This window comes from Cinclus cinclus, chromosome 24, assembly GCF_963662255.1.
Source record: "Cinclus cinclus chromosome 24, bCinCin1.1, whole genome shotgun sequence".
Taxonomy (NCBI): Eukaryota; Metazoa; Chordata; class Aves; order Passeriformes; family Cinclidae; genus Cinclus; species Cinclus cinclus.
In genome coordinates, this window is record NC_085069.1 from 1199312 (window position 1) to 1221685 (window position 22374).

Here is a 22374-nt window from a genome sequence, read left to right on the forward strand (position 1 = left end):
TTTAGCTGTTGTTTCCTTGTCATGTACTTGCTCTTATTTCCTTGGATAATGCTTCTTTTGAGGCAATACTCTTGGCTTTTTGCTCACTACTGTTTCCTTTACTATTTCCTTGAAATTCCTTCACGGTTATTTCCTTGCCCTTATTTCCTTGGATGTTGTTTCTTTGCTGTTATTCCTGATGGAAGAAGTCCAAGGAAATGCTGTTACTCAGAGACAAGATGTTCCAGCCTGGGCATCCTGCATCCAGCACCCCAAGATCTGGACCACTGACTACATGACCGCTCTCTGCAGAGGAGGATGCTGCTGGAGGGTGCCATGATTAGGACACCCCAAAGTCCTCTGGGGACTGGGACTGGGGTGTCCCAAGCAGTCACTGCAGCCAGGCTCCAGAGCCGCAGCCTTCCCAGGGCCATGACATCCTGGGGGCACCCTGTGCATGTGGCAGGGTCCATGTGTATCCAAATGTCTGTTTATGTGTGTCCAGCTGTGTGTCCATGTGTGTGTGTCCATGTGTGTGTCCATGTGTGTCCATGTGTGTGTGTCCATGTGTGTCCAGCTGTGTGTCCATGTGTGTGTGTCCATGTGTGTGTCCATGTGTGTCCATGTGTGTGTGTCCATGTGTGTCCAGCTGTGTGTCCATGTATGTGTCCAGCTGTGTGTCAGTGTGTGTGTCCAGCTGTGTCCGTGCCGGTCTAGGACCCGCGCGCGGCTCCCCGCGGCGCCCGCGGGGCGTGACCTGGCCCTGTCGGTCCCGCCCCGTTGACGACGTAAGAAGGGTGGGGCGTGCGCCTTCCAGCTACTTCCGGGTTTCCCGGCCGGAGCCGCGGAGCCGGTGAGCGGGGGGGGGTAGGGGTGTGCCGGGCCTGACAGGAGGTGTGAGGTGAGGGGGGCCGGGGGGTGCGGGGTGAAGGCCGTGGGGTGCTGGGGGTTGCAGAGTGACGGGGTCTAGCGAGGGGTGCGGGGTGCCGGGGTCAGCCGGCGTGCGGGTCTTGGGGTGCTGGGGTCAGCCGGGGTGCGAGTCATGGGGTCTGGCAGGGAGTGCAGGGTGTTGCAAGCGAGCCCTGCACCCCCAGCTCCTCACGGCCGGACAGGCCCTGCTGGCTTCCCCGCCACCCGGATGCCCCCACAGCCATCCCCCGCAGTCCCCGGCACGGGCTGCACTGCCCAGCCAGCAGCCTTGGCCTCTCACTTCTCTCCGTGTCCCCATGCGGGGGGCAGCGGGTCAGATGTGCCTTTCCAAGGGGCCCCACTGGCGGCTGGTGTCTGGTCCTCAATGCACTCCCACCAGTGATGACACCCCAAATCTCTCGGCCTGTTCCTCCCACCAGCCGGAGATCCCAGCACCTGTGGGACCTAGAGCTTCCCCTGATATATCATGTGTTACATTCTCAATAAACCACATTTTCTCATATAAAATGAGCAGTTGCAAACAAGCCCCTGGTAATTGTTGTGTAAAATGCAGAGATTAAAAAGCTATTTCCTCACTGCCTGCCTTCCTCGCAGCCAAGGCCACCCCACTGCCAAGGGATGCGAGCTGCCCACCCAGCTGGATGGCATCAGGAACATCCACAGGGAAATTCCAGTGCTGGCAATCCAAAGCAACACAAAAACTGGTAATAGAAACCTGGGAATATCTTGCCTCAACACGCTGGGGCTTTCACAGCCTGCTTGGCCTCTGCGTGGTGGCTCCAGTGGCTGCAGCACTGTGGAAAAATAACCCCAGCTCTCCCTGCAGCTCCAGCAAATTGTAGCCTGGTGCAGGAGCAGGTAATAGGCTGAAGGAAATTCCCAGTTGGGAGTGTTGGGAAGCACAGTCTCACCAGTGAGGCTGGGAGCTCAGTGGCTGCTCTTCCTGCCCTGGTTGCTCCTGGGCCCCTGCAGGGCAGAAGCTGGATGGGTGCATGGGCCGTGACACTTCTCCAGCCACCACCAGGTTTGTCAGCTGTGACAAATAGGGACAAGGGTGGTGTGATGGTCCCATTCCTCACTCCGTGACTGTGTTCCTGCTGTGGGAATCATAGCACTGCTACCTCAGGCTGGGCACAAGGAAGGACCATGTTGGGTCCTGCTGGGACTCAGTCCTAGCTCTCCAACCAAAGCTGGACCATGAGGGTCCTGCTGGGGCTCTGTCCTGTCCTAACCCTCATGGAGCTGTTCCCAGGCATTTTGTCCTCCTAGCCAGACAATCCCCATGCCATGCCACTGACTTTCCTTCTCCTGGGCTGTCTCTGGGCCCAGCTTGCACTTGTCTCTGAGTGGAAAGCAGGAGCTGTGTGGGAGGAGAGGGCTGTCCCCCCAGCAGCCCTTGGACTCACTGTGCTACCAGAGCCCCCATGTCCCCAGGGCGGAGGGTGATTGGCACAGCACTCGTGCTTGGAAAATGACTGGCTCTGTGTCCAGGCCTTGAGTCACCGCTCACGCTGCCATCGTGGGCTGTTGTTTTCCATCCCAGAGCACAGGCAGTGACCTGCTGTTTATTTATAACTTGCAGAGCGTCGTTCTTGGGAGACCGAAGAGCCAGACTTTGGGACAGGGGCTCTGCTCTGCTGGCATGAGCCTTGATTCCAGCTGTTCCCAAAGAATCTGGCTGGTTTGCAGCAGTTTGGGAAATCAGCAGCTCTGCCCTCGCACCGTGACTCTTCTCCTGGGTAGGTCAGACTCCCTGCCTGGAGTTGTTCCTCGTCTGTTTGCCTTTCCCTGTTTCATCCAGGGAGCCTCTGGGGTGGTGACTGCTGGGAAACCTGGTGGGTTTTCTGTGCTGTAGCTGTGCTTGTCTCTGTGTCTGCACATCCATCCCATCTCTTATCTTCCAAGATCACAAGGAACAGTTATGGCTTTCTGCCTGGAAGTGCTCCAGAGTTCTCTAGGTCTTTCTAGACCCACTGTTAGGGCTCCCTGTGTTCCACCTAAGATTTTGTTTGGTGAAATCCTCCTCAGAACTGCTTCCTTGCACTTGTTATTCAGGAAAATGCTGTCCTACAGAAGGTGCCATGTGGATTCATGGCGCTGGAACAAACTGGTTAGACTGGTCATGGTGGGAGTGGAGAGTCCTGTGGTGAAGGTGGCAGGTTGTCCTCAGCTCTCGCCACCTGCAGGCTCTGGGAGAGGTGATGCTGGCAAAGGAGAGTTTTGGGGGAATAACTCTCACTTTGTAAGACTTAGTCTGTGTCTTTGTAAAACTTAGATGAAGTCTTTGAAAAACCTCTGCTGTCACCCCTTTCCCAGTGACCAGCTCAGGACTCCAGGGTGCTCCTGGAGCTGCAACACCTGTGCTTCTTCCCTGGGCTTGAGAAATGCCATCCTGTGCCCCTTCTTGAGTCTCACACCCTCGGGTCTCACTCTCAGATCTCCCTCAGGTCTCTCACCCTTGAGTCTTATCCTACACCTCTCACTCTTGGATTTCCCACCCTTTACTCTCCCATCCTTGGGTCTCCCACTTTCATTGTCTCAGGGGGGATGTGCCTCTTGTCCTCAGGGTGTAGCAGAGGTGGTGGGGAGTGGAGCAGAGGCTGCCCAGCCCTGAGGAGCTGAAACATCCTGGGTGGAAAGCAGAAATGGGGGTGGCTCCCTTGTCAACCAGTGCTGACACTTCAGGGGCCCCTCACTCCCCGAGGCACCCCAGCAGCCCCTGAACCAGAGGTTAACTTTCCTGTGCTCCCCCATTTCTGTGTTGCAACACAGGGAGAGGAAATCTTATGACAAGCCACAGCAAAACCAGTTTCATTTTCTCTGAAATTGTCTGTGAACCCTGGACACACTAAGTGTCTGTCCTGGGTCTGGCCCCAAGGGTCTTGTCCTGCTCTCAGCAGGGCCAGCTGCTGTGGTACCTGCACAGGATGCTCTGGGTCTGGAATGTTTCCAGGTGTGGGATGTCTGGATTTGGACTGCTGCAGGCTTGAGCTGCTCTGGGTTTGGGCCACTGCAGATTTGGGTCACTCTGGGTTTAAACTGCTCCTGATTTGGAGAGTGCTGCCTTTAGGATTGGCTGTGGCCATGTAGGAACTGCTCAGCTAACCATGGTTCTGTCTCCGGCTTGGCAGGGGAGGGGCAGGTTGGTGCTGTCAGCTCTGTTCAGAGAAAGCTCTGGGGATATTGTGTTGGCTTGGAAATAAAGTCTGAGACATCAGTAGATTCCAAGCCTGTTTTCTGCAGGAGGAAGATCTAACCCTGTGGCAAACAGCTGGGCTCTCCTTCTCCATTTGGATGGCAAGTGATTCCAGCTTAAGTGAATTGTTCAATAGGACAAGGTGGAATGGTTTCAGACTGACAGAGGAGAGGATTAGATTGGATATTAGGAAGAAACTCTTCCCTGTGAGGATGGTGAGAGCAGCTGTGGCTGTCCCTGGATCCCTGGAAGTATCCAAGGCCAGGTTGGACATTGGGACTTGGAGCAGCCTGGTATACTGGAAGGTGTCCCTGCCCATGTAGGGGGTGGGACTTGCTGGTCCTTAAGGTTCCTTCCAGCCCAAACTGTTGTAGGATTCTATAAATAAATTCCTTCTCCAGTCTCTCATATCCTTATGAAGCTTGTGCAGTAGCAGGTGCTGGAGCAGTTAGTTCTCAGACCCCTTTTCATACCAGGCCCTGCCGCGTGGGGTGAGGGATCCAGGTGTGTGAGGTGAGGGTTCCAGCTGTATTTGGAGACGGATCCAGCTGTGCCATGGATGTCTTTCTGACACCACGTGTTCTGCTCAGAGGCTCCAGGCACAGCTGGATTTTGCAGATGGCTCTGAGGGAGGAGCAGGGCAGGAAGCCAAGAGTCAAAAGTCAAAGGTCCCTTGTTGTCCCTGCAGTGGCAGGTGACCTGGCCAGGCTGCCCAGACTGCCTGGATCAGGTTTTTGCAGGGTTTTCCATAACAGGAGGGCACAATTTTTTCTCTGTCTTCCACCAAAGCAGCAGAGCAGCCCTGGCACCCAGCTGCATGGGGAGATGCTGGAGTTCATCTGCCTCACGGGGTACCAGAAGCCTTCCAGTATTTAGAGGGGCTTTTAAAAAATGTGGAGAAGGACTTTACCTGGGCAGTCAGTGACATGATAAAGGAGAAGGGGTTTAAACTAGAAATGGAGATTTCAGATTGGATACTGGGGAGAAATTCCTCCTGTGAAGATGAGGAGGCCCTGGCACAGGGTGCCCAGAGAAGCTGTGGCTGTCCCTGGATCCCTGGACGTGTCCAAAGTCCGGTTGGACAGGCTTGGAACAGCCTGGGATGGTGGAATGTGTCCCTGCCATGGCAGTGAGTGAAACTGGGTGGGCTTCTTAAAGTCCTTTCCAACCCAAACCATCCTGGCATTCCATGATTCTTTTCCCATCTCCCCAGATACCACTGTGTTGATAGGGTCTGTCCCAGCTGGGTTTGGAGCAGCATCACTCCTCTGGCATGTGACAGAGAGCTGAACTGCTGTCACCTACCCTCAGGCCCTGCTAAGGAGTGACACCCTGTGTCCAGGCTACCTAATGCCACTCCTATTTGGTTTTTGGGTGCCTTTTCCAGGCTTAGGTATTCTGGGTGACATAGGAACAAGGTGGGGAGTCCGCAGCCATGCCTGTGGCACTGCTGGCCAGACCTGCCTGGCAGCTCCCCCTCACCAGGGTTCATTACTCCCTCCTGCTCTCTTGGTTGTGCTCTGTTTTGCCTGAAACTCTCCTGATCCCTGGGAAGCGTCCCCAGGCATTGTCCCCAGGAATCACAGTACCTTTCCATGTCAGTCACTCCCAGCTCACATCCCAGTGTCCTGGCCATGAGCACCTGCAGAATTCCTCAGGGCAGGATCCATCCCTTTTGGGGGGAACCAGGAGCCCTTACCCTGGCAGGTGAATGGGGTGGAACCCCTGGGTGCTCAGCCATGCCTTCCTTGTCCCACAGGTGACATGTGAAGCCAGCACAGGTAGTGGCAGCAGCAGAGATGCATTCCAGCCACCTCGAGGACCCCAAGGAAGCAATCCAGGTGAGCCAGACCCCCCCAGTGCTCCCCAGACAGTTCCCAGTGGAACTCCAGGCACTGCTGAGGACAGGTAGGACTTGTGGGTGCTGCTAGCTGGGATTAGGATGGTTTATATTGGGATTGGAAAGGGATCCAATCTGGATTGTCTGCGTTGGGGGATTAAAGGAAATAAGGGGTTAAATCACAGCTTGGCATTTGCAAGACCTCATGTGGGGCAGGGAAGGTGCTCAGCTCTGATACCTGGATGAAGGAATATTGTCCCCCTCAATTTGTGGTTTCATCACCCAACTTTGGGAGTCTAAACACATTGAACAAGCAGAGTTCAACATCAACAGAAAACCCAAGTGTTTTATCCATTCTATGGATGAATCCATGTGTGACTGATAAAATTGTCTGCACTCTTTATTCTTCTCAGCCCTCAGTGTTCTTTCCATGCAGCAGCAGACCTGAGGGGCAGCTGAAAAAGCTGGAAAACAGCACCCCAAATAAGGGACACACTCCCCTGGCTGTTGTCCTTGAGCTACAGCTGCTGAGAATCTTATTTAGATGCTGAAAAAAATATCCCAGGCTGGAAATTTAATATGGGTTTGTGCAGCCAACACAGGCTGGAGTCAAAATCTGCAGAGCCCTGCTCAGGGAACATGCAGCATTTGCTGGAAATGCTGTGTGTTGCTGAAACATTGATTGTTTGATTGGTTCCTGAGGAGGAATTTGTGGTGTTTTCCAAGCGCCTGCTGAGAAACACAACATTGATTTAAAATAAGATTGGTTGAGGTATCCAGGCTCAGCTGCTTTAGTAAAAATCTTCTCCACTGGCATGAAATTGTTAAATTCAGCAAACTCGCTGCTTTCAGCTGGTGGAAGAGGAAGTAAAGCTGCTGGAAGGCAAAATTCCCATGTCCCAGCTTCAGAACCCATTGAGTCTCTCCAACGACAGCAGCAGAACCCCAGTGTCCTTCGAAATCCCGCTGTTTTGGGGTCTGTGCACTGAGTGTTTACCCAGCACAGCCGCTGAGGTCGATGACTTTGATTTGTGCTGACGGGCCCCATGTCACATGCTGCTTGGGCTGACCTGCACGAGATCAGGGGATCCATTCCCTCCTCTGAGTTTCTCCTTTCTCACCCACACTTAATCCTCATATTTCCCCCGAGAGAGTGACTAGAAAGAACCTATTTCTTTTTTCCTCATCCCCTTAAGCCATTTCGCATCTGCAGAGGAAGCACCACACATGCTAAAGGCAACCCCAGTTCCAGAGCACTGGCTAAAATTGCATAAATTATTATTTTTATAACAAAACAAGCCTGATGCCAGGAATATGAGTCCCCAGCTTGACTGGTTCAGCTGCTCCAAAGGGTGAGGATGAGGCAGGAGTCACGTGGTGCTTCACTGTGGATAAGCAGTACTGTTCTTGAGCTCTTTTACATTTAATCCTTCCTAATATTTTCACTTTTATAATCTAAACCTGCACCTCCTGTGTTGCAGCTGATCAGGAAGCAACTGGTGAATGCCATCAAGGCTCTACAGAAGCAGTATGTGAGCTCAGACACCGTGGTCACCAGCGATGACAGCAATGCCAACACACTCTGCAGCACCCTGGAAGCTGTGTTTGTGCATGGGCTCAAGTCAAAGCACATCAAGGCAGAGACTGGGGGGAAAGGGAAGAAATCAGGGAGTCGGGGCCCCCTTCCCCAGCCAGTCTTTTGGGGCCTGCTGAAGAGCATCACACATCGGTGAGTGGCTTTTGCTGCTGATAGGTGTTCACACTCTCAGGTTTATTCCTTCTTTTGGTGCCATCAGATTCAAGGAACAAGGAGGATGGCTCCATGGATAGATGTGTCTCTAACCCATCTCTGTGCTCAGTCCGCTCAGCTGCAGGGAAGGATGCTCTTACAGGACTTTGGGGGGCTGCACAGGACCCTGGGAGATAGAGGTAACAGAGTGAAGCCCCTGCAGTGCCAAGAGGGGTTAAGCCCCCACATCCCTGCTCAGTATGTGCTGGAGGTGAGCTGATGTCCCCAAAAAGTTGAGGATTGAAACTGAAGGCACACCTCTTTCTTATTTGTTTATTTTTGGATGTCAGGCTGGATTTCTGGGCCCAGTGGAACCTCAGTGGCCACACTGGTCTCCAGCAGTGGCTGCTTATTCACAGGGATCTGGGCTCTCTCCTGGTCTGGTGGGACTGGTTGGCCTCGTTTCCCCATGTCCCAGCCAGCCTTTAAGGAGGTCTCTCCTGAGCAATCACTGTTTACTGGGGTTTTCTAAGGCACTCCCTAAGTCAAGTTCACACAAAGTAAATAACAGGCCACACACAAATTGTTCTGAAAGCCTCATCCAGCTCCGTCACCGACTCCTGAATTATGAAAGAGCAGATGAAAATAACTCTTTCAGATTCTATGGGGGATATTTTTGTGCCCTTTGAAGATTTTTTCTTCTGTCTTGAGAGACAGATAAGAACAGAATTCTTACAAAACTTTTGCTCTGGTTTTTGAGGTGTGTGCAGTGAGTTGGGAGCAGGGAGGAATCAGGGAGCGTGGTGTCGCTGTTGGATTTTAGGGAAGAACAGCTGAATGCAGGAGTTTGGCATTACTTGAGCTCAACCCCAGCCAGGTTGTTTTTTAGGGCTACCACAACAGTTTTTGCTGTGTTGTGACTTCTTTTAAATTTGAAGTGAGAATTTAAATATGTGGTTGTCACCAAGGAGGATCCAGCCAACATAAATCCTAAAAATACACAAGGGCAGCAGGAATTCTCCCCTCTGCATCCTCGCCCAGTGCAAGCAATGGGTGGGAGATGCTCCAGTCAGAGAGAGGAGGGTCAGCCAGAGGCACCGCAGAGGTGCCTGGAGTCCTTACCAACGTATTTAGTTTGGGCCATTCAGGAGCCATCTCCCTCCGTGGAAGACCGCACTTCCCATGAAGAAGAGATTTTCCGCAGACAGTTTTATCAACTATTGAACTCCTTGTAGCAGAGCAGGTTGGGCAGTGTCTGATGAAGGCTCTGGCCCTCCTGTACCCTGTGATGGACCAAAACAGAGCTGCTCACTCCTGTTCTGTTTTTTTTCCTCTTTTCCCAGAAATATTGTCTCAGAGCTGGAACAACTGATGTTTATCAACACGGATGTGGGACGCTGCCGGGCCTGGCTGCGGCTGGCACTGAATGACAGCCTCATGGAGTGTTACCTGAAACTGCTGCTGCGGGACCGGACCCGGCTGCACGAGTACTACCAAGCCCCAGCTCTGCTCCTGGACACTGAGGAGTGCGAGTTTCTCCTCTGTTACTTGCAGGGTTTATCGTCCTTAACCTTTGAGCTCTCCTACAAGTCAGCAGTTCTGAATGAGTGGACCATTACCCCACTGTCCCTGTCGGGTCTGTGTCCCATGTCTGAGCTGCTGGAGCCCCTCACGTTCTCAGCCTCTGAACCCTGCAGAAAAGCATCACTGGGCTCCATCTCCCAGTCCTCAGGATCTGATGAGATTGAGATCCAAGCCCCTGTGCTGCCCATCAGCAAAGCCAGCACAAAGATCAAGCTCACATCATCCTCGCTGAGCCTGAACACCACGAGCTCGTCCCAGCTCTCGTCCAGCCTGGGCTCTGACAGCCTCCCCACGGCACCCTGCGCCCGCAGCCCCGAGCATGGCGAGGAGCCGCTGTCCTGCGACTCCGACCTGGGCACGGCCACTGCCGAGGACCTGGACAGGTCCCTGCAGGAGTGAGTCTCTCCCCACATCTTGTCTCCGAAGGAATTTCTGACACTCTCTGGGCTCTCGTTATTTTCTCTCTATAAGCAGGAATTCTTTTTCCCTGTTTGCGTTTAACAAGCTCTTTTTCCCTTCTGGAAGGAGCCTTTGTTCTTTTCACGAACCGTTGGGCGCGGCTTGTTGAGACCCTGCTGCCACTGCAAATGACCTCATGGCCACTGAAGTGTGTATGTGTGTGCGTGTGCGTGTGTGTGTGTGTGTCCTCTTTACCAGGGCAGAAACGTCAGAAAAATGCTGCTCCCTGGTTTCAAGAATGTCACATCTTCCTGGCATACACTGGGGGATGCTCCAGGGCTTCTCACAGGGGGAAAGAAATGAGTTTGTTCACAGGGAAGGGTTGCAATTTGCAACTTCAACAGATCATTCAGAGAGGGAGGTTGTTGGTTTGTCATGCTTATGATTTATTCCTGCCAAGCATCCAGCACAAAGATTTCCAAGGTTGTATAAGCTCTGAGTAATCTGTAAATATTTTGCCTGTCACCTTTAGAGTGTGACTCTGAGGGAGCCGAGATCAGGGTGATCCCTCTTCCCAGTCTTCAGGAAGAGTAGGATCTGCAGACTGTGCTTTCCCGTCTATAACAGCATCATTTCCTACTTCCAGGATTTTGCATCTTCCAATGATCCTGGAAGAGCCTGCCTTGATTGGATTAAACTCCTGGTGGAGATGCTCCTTTGAGTTTTAATCTTGGGCTGGCAGTGGAGTGGGACCACAGGAACAGCCAATCTTCTGGCCAGCTCCACTGTTAATTGCTCATTAATGAAAACAGTTGGAATTTGGCATATAGCCCAAGGCTGGATTCACATCCAGGAGCTGTACATGGGGCTGGGGCTGTGGGGACCACCCAGTGCTGTCCCTCCATCCACCAAATTAAATCACATTAATGGGAATAATTTGGAAATCCTCCCTTCACAGGCAGGGTCCTGTTCTGTGCTGTGGGGCTGGCGCTGCTCTGTGGGGCACAAATCCCACATTTTTCTGCTGGCATCGCTGGGATTTTCCAGCCACACCATGCTGCCGTCTCATAGAGGCCAGCAGCGACAGTGAACCTTTTTACATGGTTAAAATTTCCAATAGCTGGGAGGGATGAGTTTATAGGTTTTGGTTATTGAGCTGCCTTCAAACTGATCACTTTTCTATTTCAAGGGTGTTGTCTGAGTTCAGCAAGGCCAGGCCAAGCCCAGACACTCCGGAGGGACAGCTGCTCCCCAGCATGCTGGGCTGCTCCCCCCAGCCTCCCCCGGGCCCCCCAGTATCGCCTGCCTGCCCGGCACCAACCCACGGAACACACCAGGAGCCTCCCCCCAGCACTGACATCTCTGCTTGGACAGGAGATCCTGTGTCCCCTGGCCATGGGGATGGAGATGCTGGCAGCAGGTCTGGAATTCCAGCCCCTCAGGATGGTCTGGGCAGAGCAGAGAGCGGTGGCAGCGAGGGGAGCCAGGCTGTCTACAGCCCCACAGCCCAGCACCTGCTCTCTCCCCTGCTGGCGTGTCCGGTAGGTGCTACAGCTCCCTCCCTTCCCATCTCCTTGCCTTGGTACCCGGTGCTAAAGGGAAATAAAACTGGGGATAGTTTCAATAGGCACTGCTTTTCTAGAATCGGGGAATCCCACAATGGTTTGGGTTGGAAGGGACCTTAAAGTCCACTCAGTTCCACCCTTCTGCCATTGGCAGGGACACTTTCTGCTAGACCAAGTTGCTCCAAGCCCCATCCAGCCTGGCCTTGGACACTTCAATGTATAGATTTGTCCAACCTCCCATCTTCCATGCTGCTCCCACTTGGTTATCAGTGATGATTCCCACCCCATGGAGCTGTGGCCATGCAACTGTTTCAGGAGAAACTGGATCGAAGTCTGTATTCCCTGGTGAAAGAGGCACCAAAGCTTTTGTAGCCCTGCCGGGCCTGTCAGTCATCCCTCTCAGGAGCAGCTGCAGCAGGAAGTTTTGGGTTTGTTAGGGCTATCTGGAGAGGGGTGAGCTCTCGCACAAATCTGGCTGTGGGCTGTGTGCAAGTGATAAAACAGCCCCAGAGTCAAGGTTCTCATGGGGACTGAAGACGGAAAAGGGTTGACTGGACAGGAAACAAACTGGTTTCCCAGCGGGAAAAACCTCCTGCAGCACATCTGTTCCCAGAGTGGGATGGCATTCCCGGGTGCTGGTGTTGAGCAGCAGCGGATTTCCCCTGCTGCTGCTGGGCGATGATCCACATCCACTGGCTTCTGCTTTTAGGAAATTCTTTGAACAGCCCTGTCCTCTGTCTAATTTGTTACTGACTGTTCCATCCTGATTCCCATTGTTTCCATGCTGGTTCCCATCCTTCCCATGCTGGTGAGGGTAGGATATACCCCACACCCCCCAGACCATTTCTCCTTTTGCGCTCTGCTCCTCTCAGTTCCCTCCCGCTTATCCCATTTCCGCTGCTTCCTCGTGGCCCAGAGCCAGTTTGACCTAATCTATGTATAACATACTGTGTCAACAGGAAATTCCCCCTGCTCTCCATGACTCATGGAGCAACCTGCGTTCCTGCCCCAGGAGTAATGCAGGAGCCGCCACCCATGATCCTCCCTGCAGGGTGGTGACAGCTCTTCTGCTGTCACTTCGGTTGTTACTCAAAATGAAATGCTCTTGTAAGGCTGCGGAGGGGAGTTGAAAGGACATTCCTGTTGGGATGCAGCTCCGGAAGGGTCTAGGAATGCTGCTCCCTTGTGCCAGGGCACTGAGCTGGGTTGTTTTTTCCTCCTCGTGTTTGCTCAGGGACCTTGTCCCATAACCTTGCTCCTTTCAGGAGGAATTTCTTCACTGAAAGGGTGGTCAGGCATTGAAAGGGGGTGTCCAGGGAGGTAGTGGAGTCCCCATCCCTGGAGGTGTCCAAGGAATGCCTGGACATGGCACCCAGTGCCCTGGTCTGGCTGCCAAGGTGGGGATTGGGCACAGGTGGGACCCGAAGGGCTTTTCTCCCTTAATGATTCTGGGATTCTTGTAGCCAGAAAAGCTCATGGAGAAGCTACAGCCACATTTTTTTTCAGCTCCTGGTGCATGCTGAGACAAAGGGTTCTGCTTTCCCTGCTTTATTTTTCCCCTGCACAGCCCATGTCCCTGTAGCATCATCTTGTGAGCCACAGGTCTCTATTTCACCCTGGACATCTCTGTGCCTCTCCCCATCTCTGTTCTTCATGGTGCTGCTGTTCCAGTTTGTGCCTTTCCATGGCAGGGCTGGAATTTCACCCCCATCAGTAAAACTCCATGGACCTGTGGTCACTGCAGGGAAGGTGCTCTCCTCCCACACTGTTTTCAGGGGGAGAGAACAGATTGATTTTGCACTTTATTATCTCACCAGAATACAGTCCCAGTATTTTTCAGCTGTTGACACAGTTCCATAGATCATTCTCTGACTGGAGGGAGCAGGAGAGCCATCCACCTGGGAATGGCCAGTGGAAAATCAGACAGTCGTGGAATGGTTTGGGGAGGAAGGGACCTCAAGACTCATCTCATTCCCAACCTCCTGCCATGAGCAGGGACGTCTTCCATTAAATCCACACATCAGTGCCTGGGATTTGGACTGTGTAGGAGCAGCCCCTGAGGAGGGGTTGCTGTAGATGTGTGTGTTTGAGGGGCACAGGATGTTTGATGAGTTTAATAATTCAGAATATTTCATTTTTTTAACAGAAGAGCTGGATCTCAGAAGATGATTTCTACAGACCTTCCCCAGGAGAGAGCAGCAGAAGCATGGCTGACACCAACGGCTTCAGGCCAGAGGGGGACAGCAAGGAGCCAGCCCTGGGGCTCATCAGTGCTCTGGACTTGGAGATGCTCTCAGTGCCATCCTCAGACACTGGGAAGCCCAAAATGTCCCCGGAGCGGGAGCAGAAGGGCTTCAGTGTGGTGCACCGCAGACAGATGGGTATGTGCTACCTCCTGCTGCCCTCGTGCTTGGGGGCTGCTTCAGGTGGGGATGGGCTAGCTGAAGAGAGCCCTTGGCCTGGTGTGAGCTGATGGCAGCACTGGGAGCTACAGAAGGCAGTGGAACAGCTTCCCAAGGCATTGCTGAGCCCAGGGAAGCTCTGGTGGGAAGCATTTCAGTGGGAGAGTGTCTGTCCACCCCATGGGACACCTTTACTTGCTCCCAGCCCTAAAGCCCAAATGCAGGGGGACAGTGATGGAGACCAAGGTCCTGTAAGTTCCTGCCCCAGCCCACCATGTATCACCACTGGTTTTCACCCCTCCATGCCTCGGGGTGCTTGCTTTGAGCCCCTCTTGGCTTTTCTGTCCCCACTAGCTTCCCCTCTCTCACTTAAACTGACCCATCTCTTGCCCCAGGTCTTTCCAACCCTTTCCGTGGGCTGCTGAAGCTGGGCAGCCTGGAACGGCGAGGAGCCATGGGGATTTGGAAGGAGTTTTCCTGCGAGCTGTCCCCACTGGAGCTGCGGCTCTTCCTGGACCACGAGGACCGGATCTGCGTGGAGACATACTCCCTGCTGCGCTGTGAGTCCCTGGCCCTGACCCACTCTGATGGACGCTTCGAGCTGGTTTTCCTGGGGAAAAAGCTCTTCCTCCGAGCCCCTTCCCAGGACGAGGCTGAGGACTGGCTGGACAGGATCCGCGAGGCGCTGCGCAAGTGCCGGCCGCAGCTGGAGGAGGAGGACTGGGAGACTCTGGAGTATTCCGAGAATGGAGGTGAAGCCCAGCCTGTCCAGGGCGATTCCAGTGCTCTCCAGTACAGCGACATGCCTGGGTACAGCTTGGACTGGACTCCAGTTCCAGAAGCAGAGCTGGATGCAATCAAAGAAGCTGTTCTGTACATGGATGTGGACAAAACCTGGGTCCCGTTTATTTTTTCCCTTTCTCTAGAAACTCTGAAGTGCTTTAAAATCAGAAACAATGACAAAATTTTAAGCAACAGTTACGGCATAGAGACCATCCAGGACATCCTTCCAGACACGAGCCTGGGGGGACCCTCCTTCTTCAAAGTGATCACCTCCAAGGCTGTGCTGAAGCTGCAGGCTGAGAATGCAGAAGAGGCAGCCTCGTGGCGGGAGCTGGTCCGAGAGGTGCTCATGTCCTACCTGGAGAGCGCTGAGGAGGCACTGACCTTGGGGGGCAGCTTGGATGGGCACTCCCAGGTCATCCTTAAGAACATTGTGAAGGAAAATGGCTTCTTGTTGCAGTACCTGGTGGCCATCCCTATGGAGAAGGGTCTGGACTCACAGAGCTTCATCTGTGCAGGTACAGAACCATGGAATTGTTTGGGTTGGAAGGACCCTAAAGCCCATCCTGCCATGTACAGGGACAACTTCCACTACCCCAGAGTGCTCCAAGCTTTGTCCAAGCTGGTCTTGGACACCCCCAGGGATGGAGCAGCTGCAGCTTCTGTGTTCTCCCAGGAATCCCAGCAGCACAAGATCCCCTTGGTGGGTCTTCATGTCCCCAGTCAGGGGGACCTTTGGTGTCCTATGGGCACAGGGTGAGCCCACCATGCTGAGTCCCAATTCCACCCCAGTCCAACCGGGATGTTACTGGGCTCCCATTTAAGATGCTTTTGGTACAGACAGTGGGAAACTGGGGTTGAAGCAACCTTAGGTGGATCAGAAAGCTCAGGACAATCTTCCTGGGCATTTTGAGGCCTCAGCCTGTGGGGAAAGTGCAATCTGGAGCAGTTTTTCCAGTAAGGCAGCACAGGAGCAGGGATTGCCATGGGTGTGACAGGCTGATTTTGCAAAACAATAATTTACCCTTCCCCTGATGCCTGTCAGCACGCGGGGAGATTTTGGTGGCACCTTCACTGACCTCCACGGGAGCTGTAATTTGCTCTTTACCTTGCTAAGTTAATTAAGTTTCAGATTTCTCTCCTGCTTCAATTATATTTCTTGTACCCTCCAGCAGGTTGAGATTTTTCTTTTAATCTCTCTCCTTTTTTAATATTTTTTTTTCTGGTCTATTTGGTCTCTGCCTTCCCTTCCAGGCTCTGTCCTCCATCTTCCACCTCCCCACAGCTGGAAACCACAAGCCAAAACGACAATTTCCCAGTTTTTCTACGTAGGTTTTCTTTAGGGATCTGTCTACCCTGCTTTCACCCCCTTCCAGCCTGACACCCAGTGTGTTCCCTTCCATCTCAGAGTAATGAGCAATAAAGGCTATTTTTTCTTATTAATTCAGAAAGCAACATATAATCTCCATTAATATTTTGGGAGGATGAGCTCCAGCTATTCCAGAGTGCAATGGATGGGGCAGTGAAACCGAGAGGGTTCCCCACTGCTATAATAAAGGTTGTTTTGGGTTAATCCATCCTGATCTCATGCCTTACAGATGAGGTTTTGGTACCCTGTGACAGCAGCAGAAAAGGGCTGAGTGAAGGCAAAATAGTGCAAAGCTACTTGTGGAGGTGATGGGACAGCAAGTGGGATTTAGTTTCTTACCTAAACCACTAGAATGTTGCCAGAATTCACTTTTCTTAAAAAAAAAAAAAAATAACCACTTGGTGGATAAAAGTGGGTCCACAGATAGTTCAGCCTCCTTTTTATAGAGAAACAGTGAAGCAGCGACTGTTGAACCATCATAGGTTTAAATCCATGAGGAGGGGGCTGGAGGCCTTGCACTGAACATCCTACAGGTGTTTTAGCTGGTTTCTACCCTTTTCCCAAAACTTTATTGTTCAATGCCATGCTGCCAAAAACTTCTCCCCATCCCAGCAGTGGTGGGAAGAGACTGTGGACAGCACAGTCCCCTCTCACCCCCTGCTCCCACAGGCTGCTCCCGCCAGATTGGCTTCTCCTTCGCCAGGCCCAAGCTCTGTGCTTTCTCCGGGCTCTACTACTGTGACAGCTGCCACCAGGACGAGGAGACTGTGATCCCCTCCCGCCTCATCCACAACTGGGACCTGACCAAACGAGGGGTGAGTCCTGGGCTGGGGCTGTGCAGGGAGCAGGGAAACGCTCCAGCATCTGCTTCCTGAAGACCTATCTAGGCATTCCCTGGGCTGCAAGTGCCCACTCCAAACCTCCCTCCAAGCTCTGGGGCTGTTCTGTGGTCTCTGTCCACTTGACCCCTCTCTCTGTGCCCCAGGTGTGCAAGCAGGCCCTGAAGTTCCTGACGCAGATCCGAAACCAGCCGCTGATCGATCTGAAGCTGGTCAACGAGAGCCTCTACGAGCACGTGGAGAGGATGGGGCGGATCCTGCGCAGCCGGGAGCAGCTGAAGCTGCTGGGGGATTATCTCATCATGTGCCGCAGCGGCGCCCTGAAGGAGCTCAGCAAGCGGTGAGGTCCCTGCTGGGGTGATACTCCCTTCTCTTGGTGCCCTGGTGGTCTCCTGGTCCCCCTCTTCACTCACCATGGGAGCAGGGAGCAGTGCTGCCAAGGCTCAGGCTGTTTTTCCCTCCATATCATCTGCTCTAAGGAGTTATCCATCTGTTGGCTGGGTCAGCACAATGAGCTGTGACTCAGGAAACACCTTCCTGGCCGAGAAGCTTCTGGCTGGACAGGAAACACCTGGCAAAATAGATGAGATATTTATTTTCATTTTTCCCTCCCTTTGAAATGCTCTCACATGATTTCCAGTGGCAGGATTTGGGATGTGAAAATGGGCTCTGCAGTGATTCACTTTGAGAGGCTGCTTTATCCAGGCTCCTCCTTGCTCCAAAGCTGTTGGAGGTGTGGTGGAGACCATCTACCCCCTTCCTCTCTGTGCTTCTTTGCAGGCTTGATCACAGGCATTACCTCCTGGAGTGTCCCCACAAATACAGTGTGGCTGATCTGAGGCAGGTGAGAGCTATGCATGATCATAGAATCACAGAATGGTTTGGGTTGGAAAACCCAAAGACCACCCAGTCCCACCTCTGCCATCCAGTTTCACCTCCCACTAGACCAGATTGCTCCAGTCCCCTTGGCCCAGTTGTTGTGGTTTTCCAGGTGAAAACACCCAGGTGTCTGTGGGGATGCCACATGCTGCTCCTTCAGCAGGAGGTTCCCAACAGCTGGGTTTTTCAGTGATTCCCAAACTGGAAGCCCCATCCTGGCAGGTTGTGGGTGCTGCTCTCAGCAATCCAGGGTCCCATGGCACCCAAGGCATGTGGGGTGGGGGTTGTTTTGGAGGACAGCCCTGCCTTCAGGTGGAGCCCAAAGCATGGGTGTGAAACAGCAAACCCCACCGGGGCCAGGCTCCAGGAGCACTGACGTCTGCATCTCCCAGATCGCCGATGGCGTCTTCGAGACCTTCCTGCAGTCACTGCTGCAGTTTGCATCCCACCACATCTACAGCTGCGACCTGTGCACCCAGCGGGGCTTCATCTGCCAGATCTGCAACAGCAGCAACATCATCTTCCCCTTTGAGTTTGACACTACCACCAGGTGAGTGATCCCTGTCCCACTGTGGCCAGGACACCCAGGGGCACAGCCTGGCTTACTTCAGGAGCCCCAACCAACTCCTAAGTTCTGCCCCCACTTTCAAGGCACGTGGGGAATTGGAAATGGCTCTGAGGTGCTTGTGCATCCTCGTGATACCCATGACCTTGTGGTTCCCATGTCCTCAACCATTTGAACAGTATTGTGGTGCCCATTTCCTCGTGGGAGCTGCATCCTCATTGTGCCCATGTCCTTGTGGGAGCCACAACCTTGTGGTTCCCCCATCCTTGTGAAACTCATCCTCACAGAGCCCACATCCTCATGTCTGTGTCCTCATGGAACCCAACAGCTTCAGGATGCTCCAAACCAAATTTGGGTTGTTTGAGGCAGGAGCAGACCATCCTCACAGAGCCAAGATGTCACCAAGAGAGATGGCTTTGCAGACTGAGAATGCAGAGCCACCAGCACCTTGCTGCCAGCCTTCAAAGGGCTTACTGGATACTAGGGCAGCCAAGGAGCTGGAGGAGGAAGGTTCTGCATGTCCCTGACTTGCTCACCTGGCCAGTGCCTCTCTGACTCAGGGTCAGTCTGACCCATTGCAGGGGCTGCAGGAGGGAAGTGGAAGCAGCAGTGGGACTGTCCTACATCCCTCTACAGCCACGGAAGGAAGGACAGACATAGATTTCATAGAATGCTAAAATGGTTTGGGTTGGAGAGACCCTGAAGTCCATCCAGTGCTACCCCCTGCCATGGGCAGGGACGCCTTCCAAGTCCTGTCCAGCCTGGCCTTGGACACTTCCAGGGATGGAGCAGCCACAGCTTCTCTGGGAGCAGAGATGGATGGGGGGCAGCACTGTGGGATGTGCTGGGAGAGGCTGAGGATGTTCCCAGCAGGAGAGGGGTGATACTAGCTCTCACTGGGGGTTTCCCCTGCCCACAGAGCTTCCATCCCTCACAGGCAGAGGGACCTATCCTGCGGTGGGGTCAGCTGTGGGTTGGGGTGCAGCAGCTGGACAGAAGTTGGAATCAGGATGGGTGTGCTAGAGGGGAACTCTTACACCTCTTTTCACCACCATCAGAGTTTGCTGAAGAAGTGAAACCCTTCCAGCCCTGGAGCCTGCTCCATTGTAGGTGGAGAGATCCACATCTCCATGGCTATGTCATAGATTCGTGGAATCATTCAGGTTAGAAAAGTCCTGTAAGATCATTAAGTCCAGTTCCCCCAGCACTGCCAAGGCCACCACTGACCCAGGGTTCCAGGTGCCACATGCACATGGCTTTTAAATCTCTGCAGGGATGGGGACTCCACCACTTTCCTGGGAAGCCTCTGCCAAAGTTGGAAAACTCTCAGTGAAGAAATTTTCCATAATATCCAACCTAAACCTCCCCTGAGGCAACTTGAGGCCATTTCCTCTTGTGCCGTCTTAGCCTATTTGGCATTGAGCACAGTGCTGGCAGAGAGATTTCACAGGCTCATGGGCTGCATGGCCTCACTTTGCCTGGCAGTCCCTAAAAGTGAGCAGTTACACCCAGAACCTGCAGAAAATACTAAGGGTACCGGGATCCGTGGGTGCTCTGTGTGTTCCAGGGCTGCAAATGTTTCCTTGGGGAGGAGCAGCGCTGCTCAGTTTCCCTCCCTTCCACAGGGGTAGCACTGAGCTCATTATCGAGGACAACACAATCCCCAGGAGGCTGATTTTTGGAAAAAGAGCAGCCAGGCTGTGGAAAGTGCTGGCACGCAGGGCTGAGCTGGCAGGCAGCCGGCCGGAGGTCTCATGTCCCGTGCAGCCAAGCTCCCAAGTTTGTTGACGTCTTTCTTTCTCACCCTGATGGAGGAGGTTGTGCAGTAGCAAAGCATCTCGGCCAACATCCTCGGGGAGCTAAACGTGGCTTCCTGCCCCACTGCCCGCCCTGGGGCTGCCGGGTCACACCAGCACTCGCTGCAGGATGTGTCTGCAATACCTCAAACAGTGACCCTGCCAGCACAGGCCCCTCTCCTGCTCCTGCAGCTTGGGGGGAGGTGGAGGCAGGAGATGCCACTTCACGCTCGGAACTGCACTGGATGAAACCCAGCTTCTCAAATGACCCCACAGCTGTGGAGTATCTGCCACCACTGCTGATCCAGGGAGGCCACGTGGAAGTGTGTTCCACCGGGGAAATTTGTATTTTCCATCCCAAATCCTGCCTGTCCATGCATGAGCCTTTCCCTGTCCCAAGTCCCCTCACGGTTTGCAACTCCTTTCTAGAGCAGCATTTGGCCCCAGCTGTGATGCTGTGCTCCCTTTCCTGGCACTGCTGGTTTTTTTCTCTGCCTCTGTCCCACACATCCTTTAGGGAGTTAAGGTGTTTTGTGCTGTTCACACATGGATTGTGCACCTGGTATTTGCACAGTGAAGGTAAATCCAGCTGCCCTGCTGGCATGTGGCTGAGCCACATTTTATTGCCACTGACAAGCTGGGGATCACAACCCAAAAATTGACCTCAGCCCTCATAGCAGGGGTGTTTCTGCTGGTGACTGAGCTGGGGTCCTTTGCAGGGTGTCACATTCCTGCTGCTTCTGAGGCAGATCAGGGCCCTCCAACACCTGCCTGAAGCTACCTGCTAAGGGACAGCTCCCTCGTCCTGTCCCTTCCCTGCAGTTCCACTGTCCTCACAGTCTCCCACATGCAGGTCCTGCTGTCAGAGTGCGCATCTCCCACCCCAGTCATGGCAAACAGAGGGTCCTCAACAGCGATGCTGTCACAGGGATTGGTGAAGAGGGACAGTGTCAGGGGTTGCTGTCACAAGATTAGTTTCAAGGGATCAGTGTCACAAGGGTCAGTGTCCAGGGTTTGGTGTCACATGGTTCATTGTTGCAGGAGGTGTTGTCACACCCTAGAAGCTGTACTCGGTGCTGGGAGAGCAGGGCTCAAACCTCATTCGGGTCTCTCTCACACATTGGCAGCACCCACCATGCTCCTTCTGGCCAAGCTGCTGCTGAGGTGGATGCTCCATGTGCACAGCTGCTGCTCCTGTACTCAAGGTTCCTCCCAAGCTGGGGCTGCGTCTCTGCTCAGCAAGTGCTTAAAACACACCAGGACAGGGAAGTGTCCCCTGCTTCACTGGGGGAAGTTTGGTCTTTGCGCTGACATTACCAACACGGTGGGTTTGGTTTTTTCTTTCTTTTCCCAGGTGCAGTGAATGCAAAACCGTCTTCCACCGGGACTGCCACGCCAGGGCCCTGTCGTGCCCGCGCTGCGAGCGGCGGCAGCGGTACCAGCGGCAGCTGGAGGCCTGCACAGAGCCCAGCCTGTAGCCTGGCACTGACCTCGACACTGCCCCTGGGATGGGGCTGGCAGGAGGGACAGAGCAGAGCCCCCCTCCCTGCCTGAGAGCCTGTCCTGCACCTGGCCCTGCCCTGGGGATAGGGACGATGTGGGGTGGGTGCTCCTGCCCCATGCAGGGGCCTTCTGCCCACCCAGGGCTAAAGACGGAGGCTGGAAAAATCCATCTCCCTTCACACTAACCAGGTGCTGTTCTCCATCACCCTCCTGGTGCCAATGACCCTCCCAGTGGAACCCAGCAGCTCTTCAGGGTGTCATTCCCGAATTCCAATCAAGGGTGTGGAGAACTGACATTGATCAAAGCTCTAGTTTTTTAGGATACTGAAAACTGGTATTTTTTTACATGGGGGTTTTGCACAACTGGGCTGCTCTGGGTGGTGGGCCCATGCAGGGAGGGAACAAAGTGACACTTGTGCCTTTAGGGACCTGCACACCCCAGGGGGACCGTGGGTGCCCAGGCATCTCCTGCTCAGAGAGCCCAGCCAGGGCCATGGCCTCCAGGAAGAGCCGGGGAGAGCCAGCCCGCTCCTCCCTGCTTGCTGCTGCTCATCCTCGGGAGAAGTTTTATTTTCCTTTAACCCCTCCCCACGCAAGAATAATTAAAGTCTATTTAACAACAAGAGAAGCGATTTGTGAGTTTGATTCTCTGCAGTGAGACATCACAGTTTGAACCTGACACAGTGTCTGTGGGAAGAGGATTGGGAAAGGGGATGGTGCCTGTCCCTTGTCCTCTATCCTCCATCGTCCCTGTCTATCCCCCATCCTTGCCCATCGCCCATCTTCCATCCTCCAGGGTTTCATTTGGGCAAGTGGTTGGGGGTCCCTTCCCCCTTTTCCCTGCCACATTTTCCTTCCTGGCTACTCCCCACTGGTGTCAGCCTCTCCCATTGTTGTTTTCCCCACCACTCATGTTCTGGGAGGACTTGGGATGTGCCCACCAACACAGCAGAACTCCCTGGGGTGCGTGGGGCCAAAAACCAGGGCAGGACAGCTCCCATGCCCCCCCCCTCCTT

The 22374-nt window shown here is 53.7% G+C and overlaps 1 protein-coding gene across 3 annotated transcripts; it reads left to right on the top strand.

The window, feature by feature from the left end:
* The first annotated feature begins 815 nt into the window (after window positions 1–815).
* PLEKHM1 (pleckstrin homology and RUN domain containing M1) lies at window positions 816–21965 on the top strand. 3 transcript variants are annotated; one of them, XM_062508070.1, is made up of 14 exons: window positions 816–832; window positions 1504–1613; window positions 2492–2648; window positions 5865–5946; window positions 7427–7674; window positions 9018–9653; window positions 10847–11198; window positions 13369–13603; window positions 14020–14925; window positions 16446–16591; window positions 16762–16955; window positions 17396–17459; window positions 17887–18044; window positions 21210–21965. In XM_062508070.1, exons 4-14 carry the CDS (start codon window positions 5905–5907, stop codon window positions 21331–21333), a joined length of 3105 nt encoding a protein of 1034 aa, XP_062364054.1. In that variant the 5' UTR covers window positions 816–832; window positions 1504–1613; window positions 2492–2648; window positions 5865–5904; the 3' UTR covers window positions 21334–21965. The 3 variants fall into 3 exon arrangements, with proteins under 3 accessions (XP_062364054.1, XP_062364056.1, XP_062364055.1); XM_062508072.1 differs by lacking the exon at window positions 21210–21965 and adding an exon at window positions 19118–19620; XM_062508071.1 differs by lacking the exons at window positions 816–832; window positions 1504–1613 and adding an exon at window positions 1742–1767.
* Window positions 21966–22374: the final 409 nt, after the last annotated feature.

Bases quoted from the DNA above. Each gene is read 5' to 3' on its own strand.
- PLEKHM1 (XM_062508070.1), top strand. From the start codon at position 5,905: ATGCATTCCAGCCACCTCGAGGACCCCAAGGAAGCAATCCAG. The intron at 7,675-9,017 runs GTGAGTGGCTTT...CTCTTTTCCCAG, and splicing joins CTGAAGAGCATCACACATCG to AAATATTGTCTCAGAGCTGG. The intron at 17,460-17,886 runs GTGAGAGCTATG...TGCATCTCCCAG, and splicing joins GTGTGGCTGATCTGAGGCAG to ATCGCCGATGGCGTCTTCGA.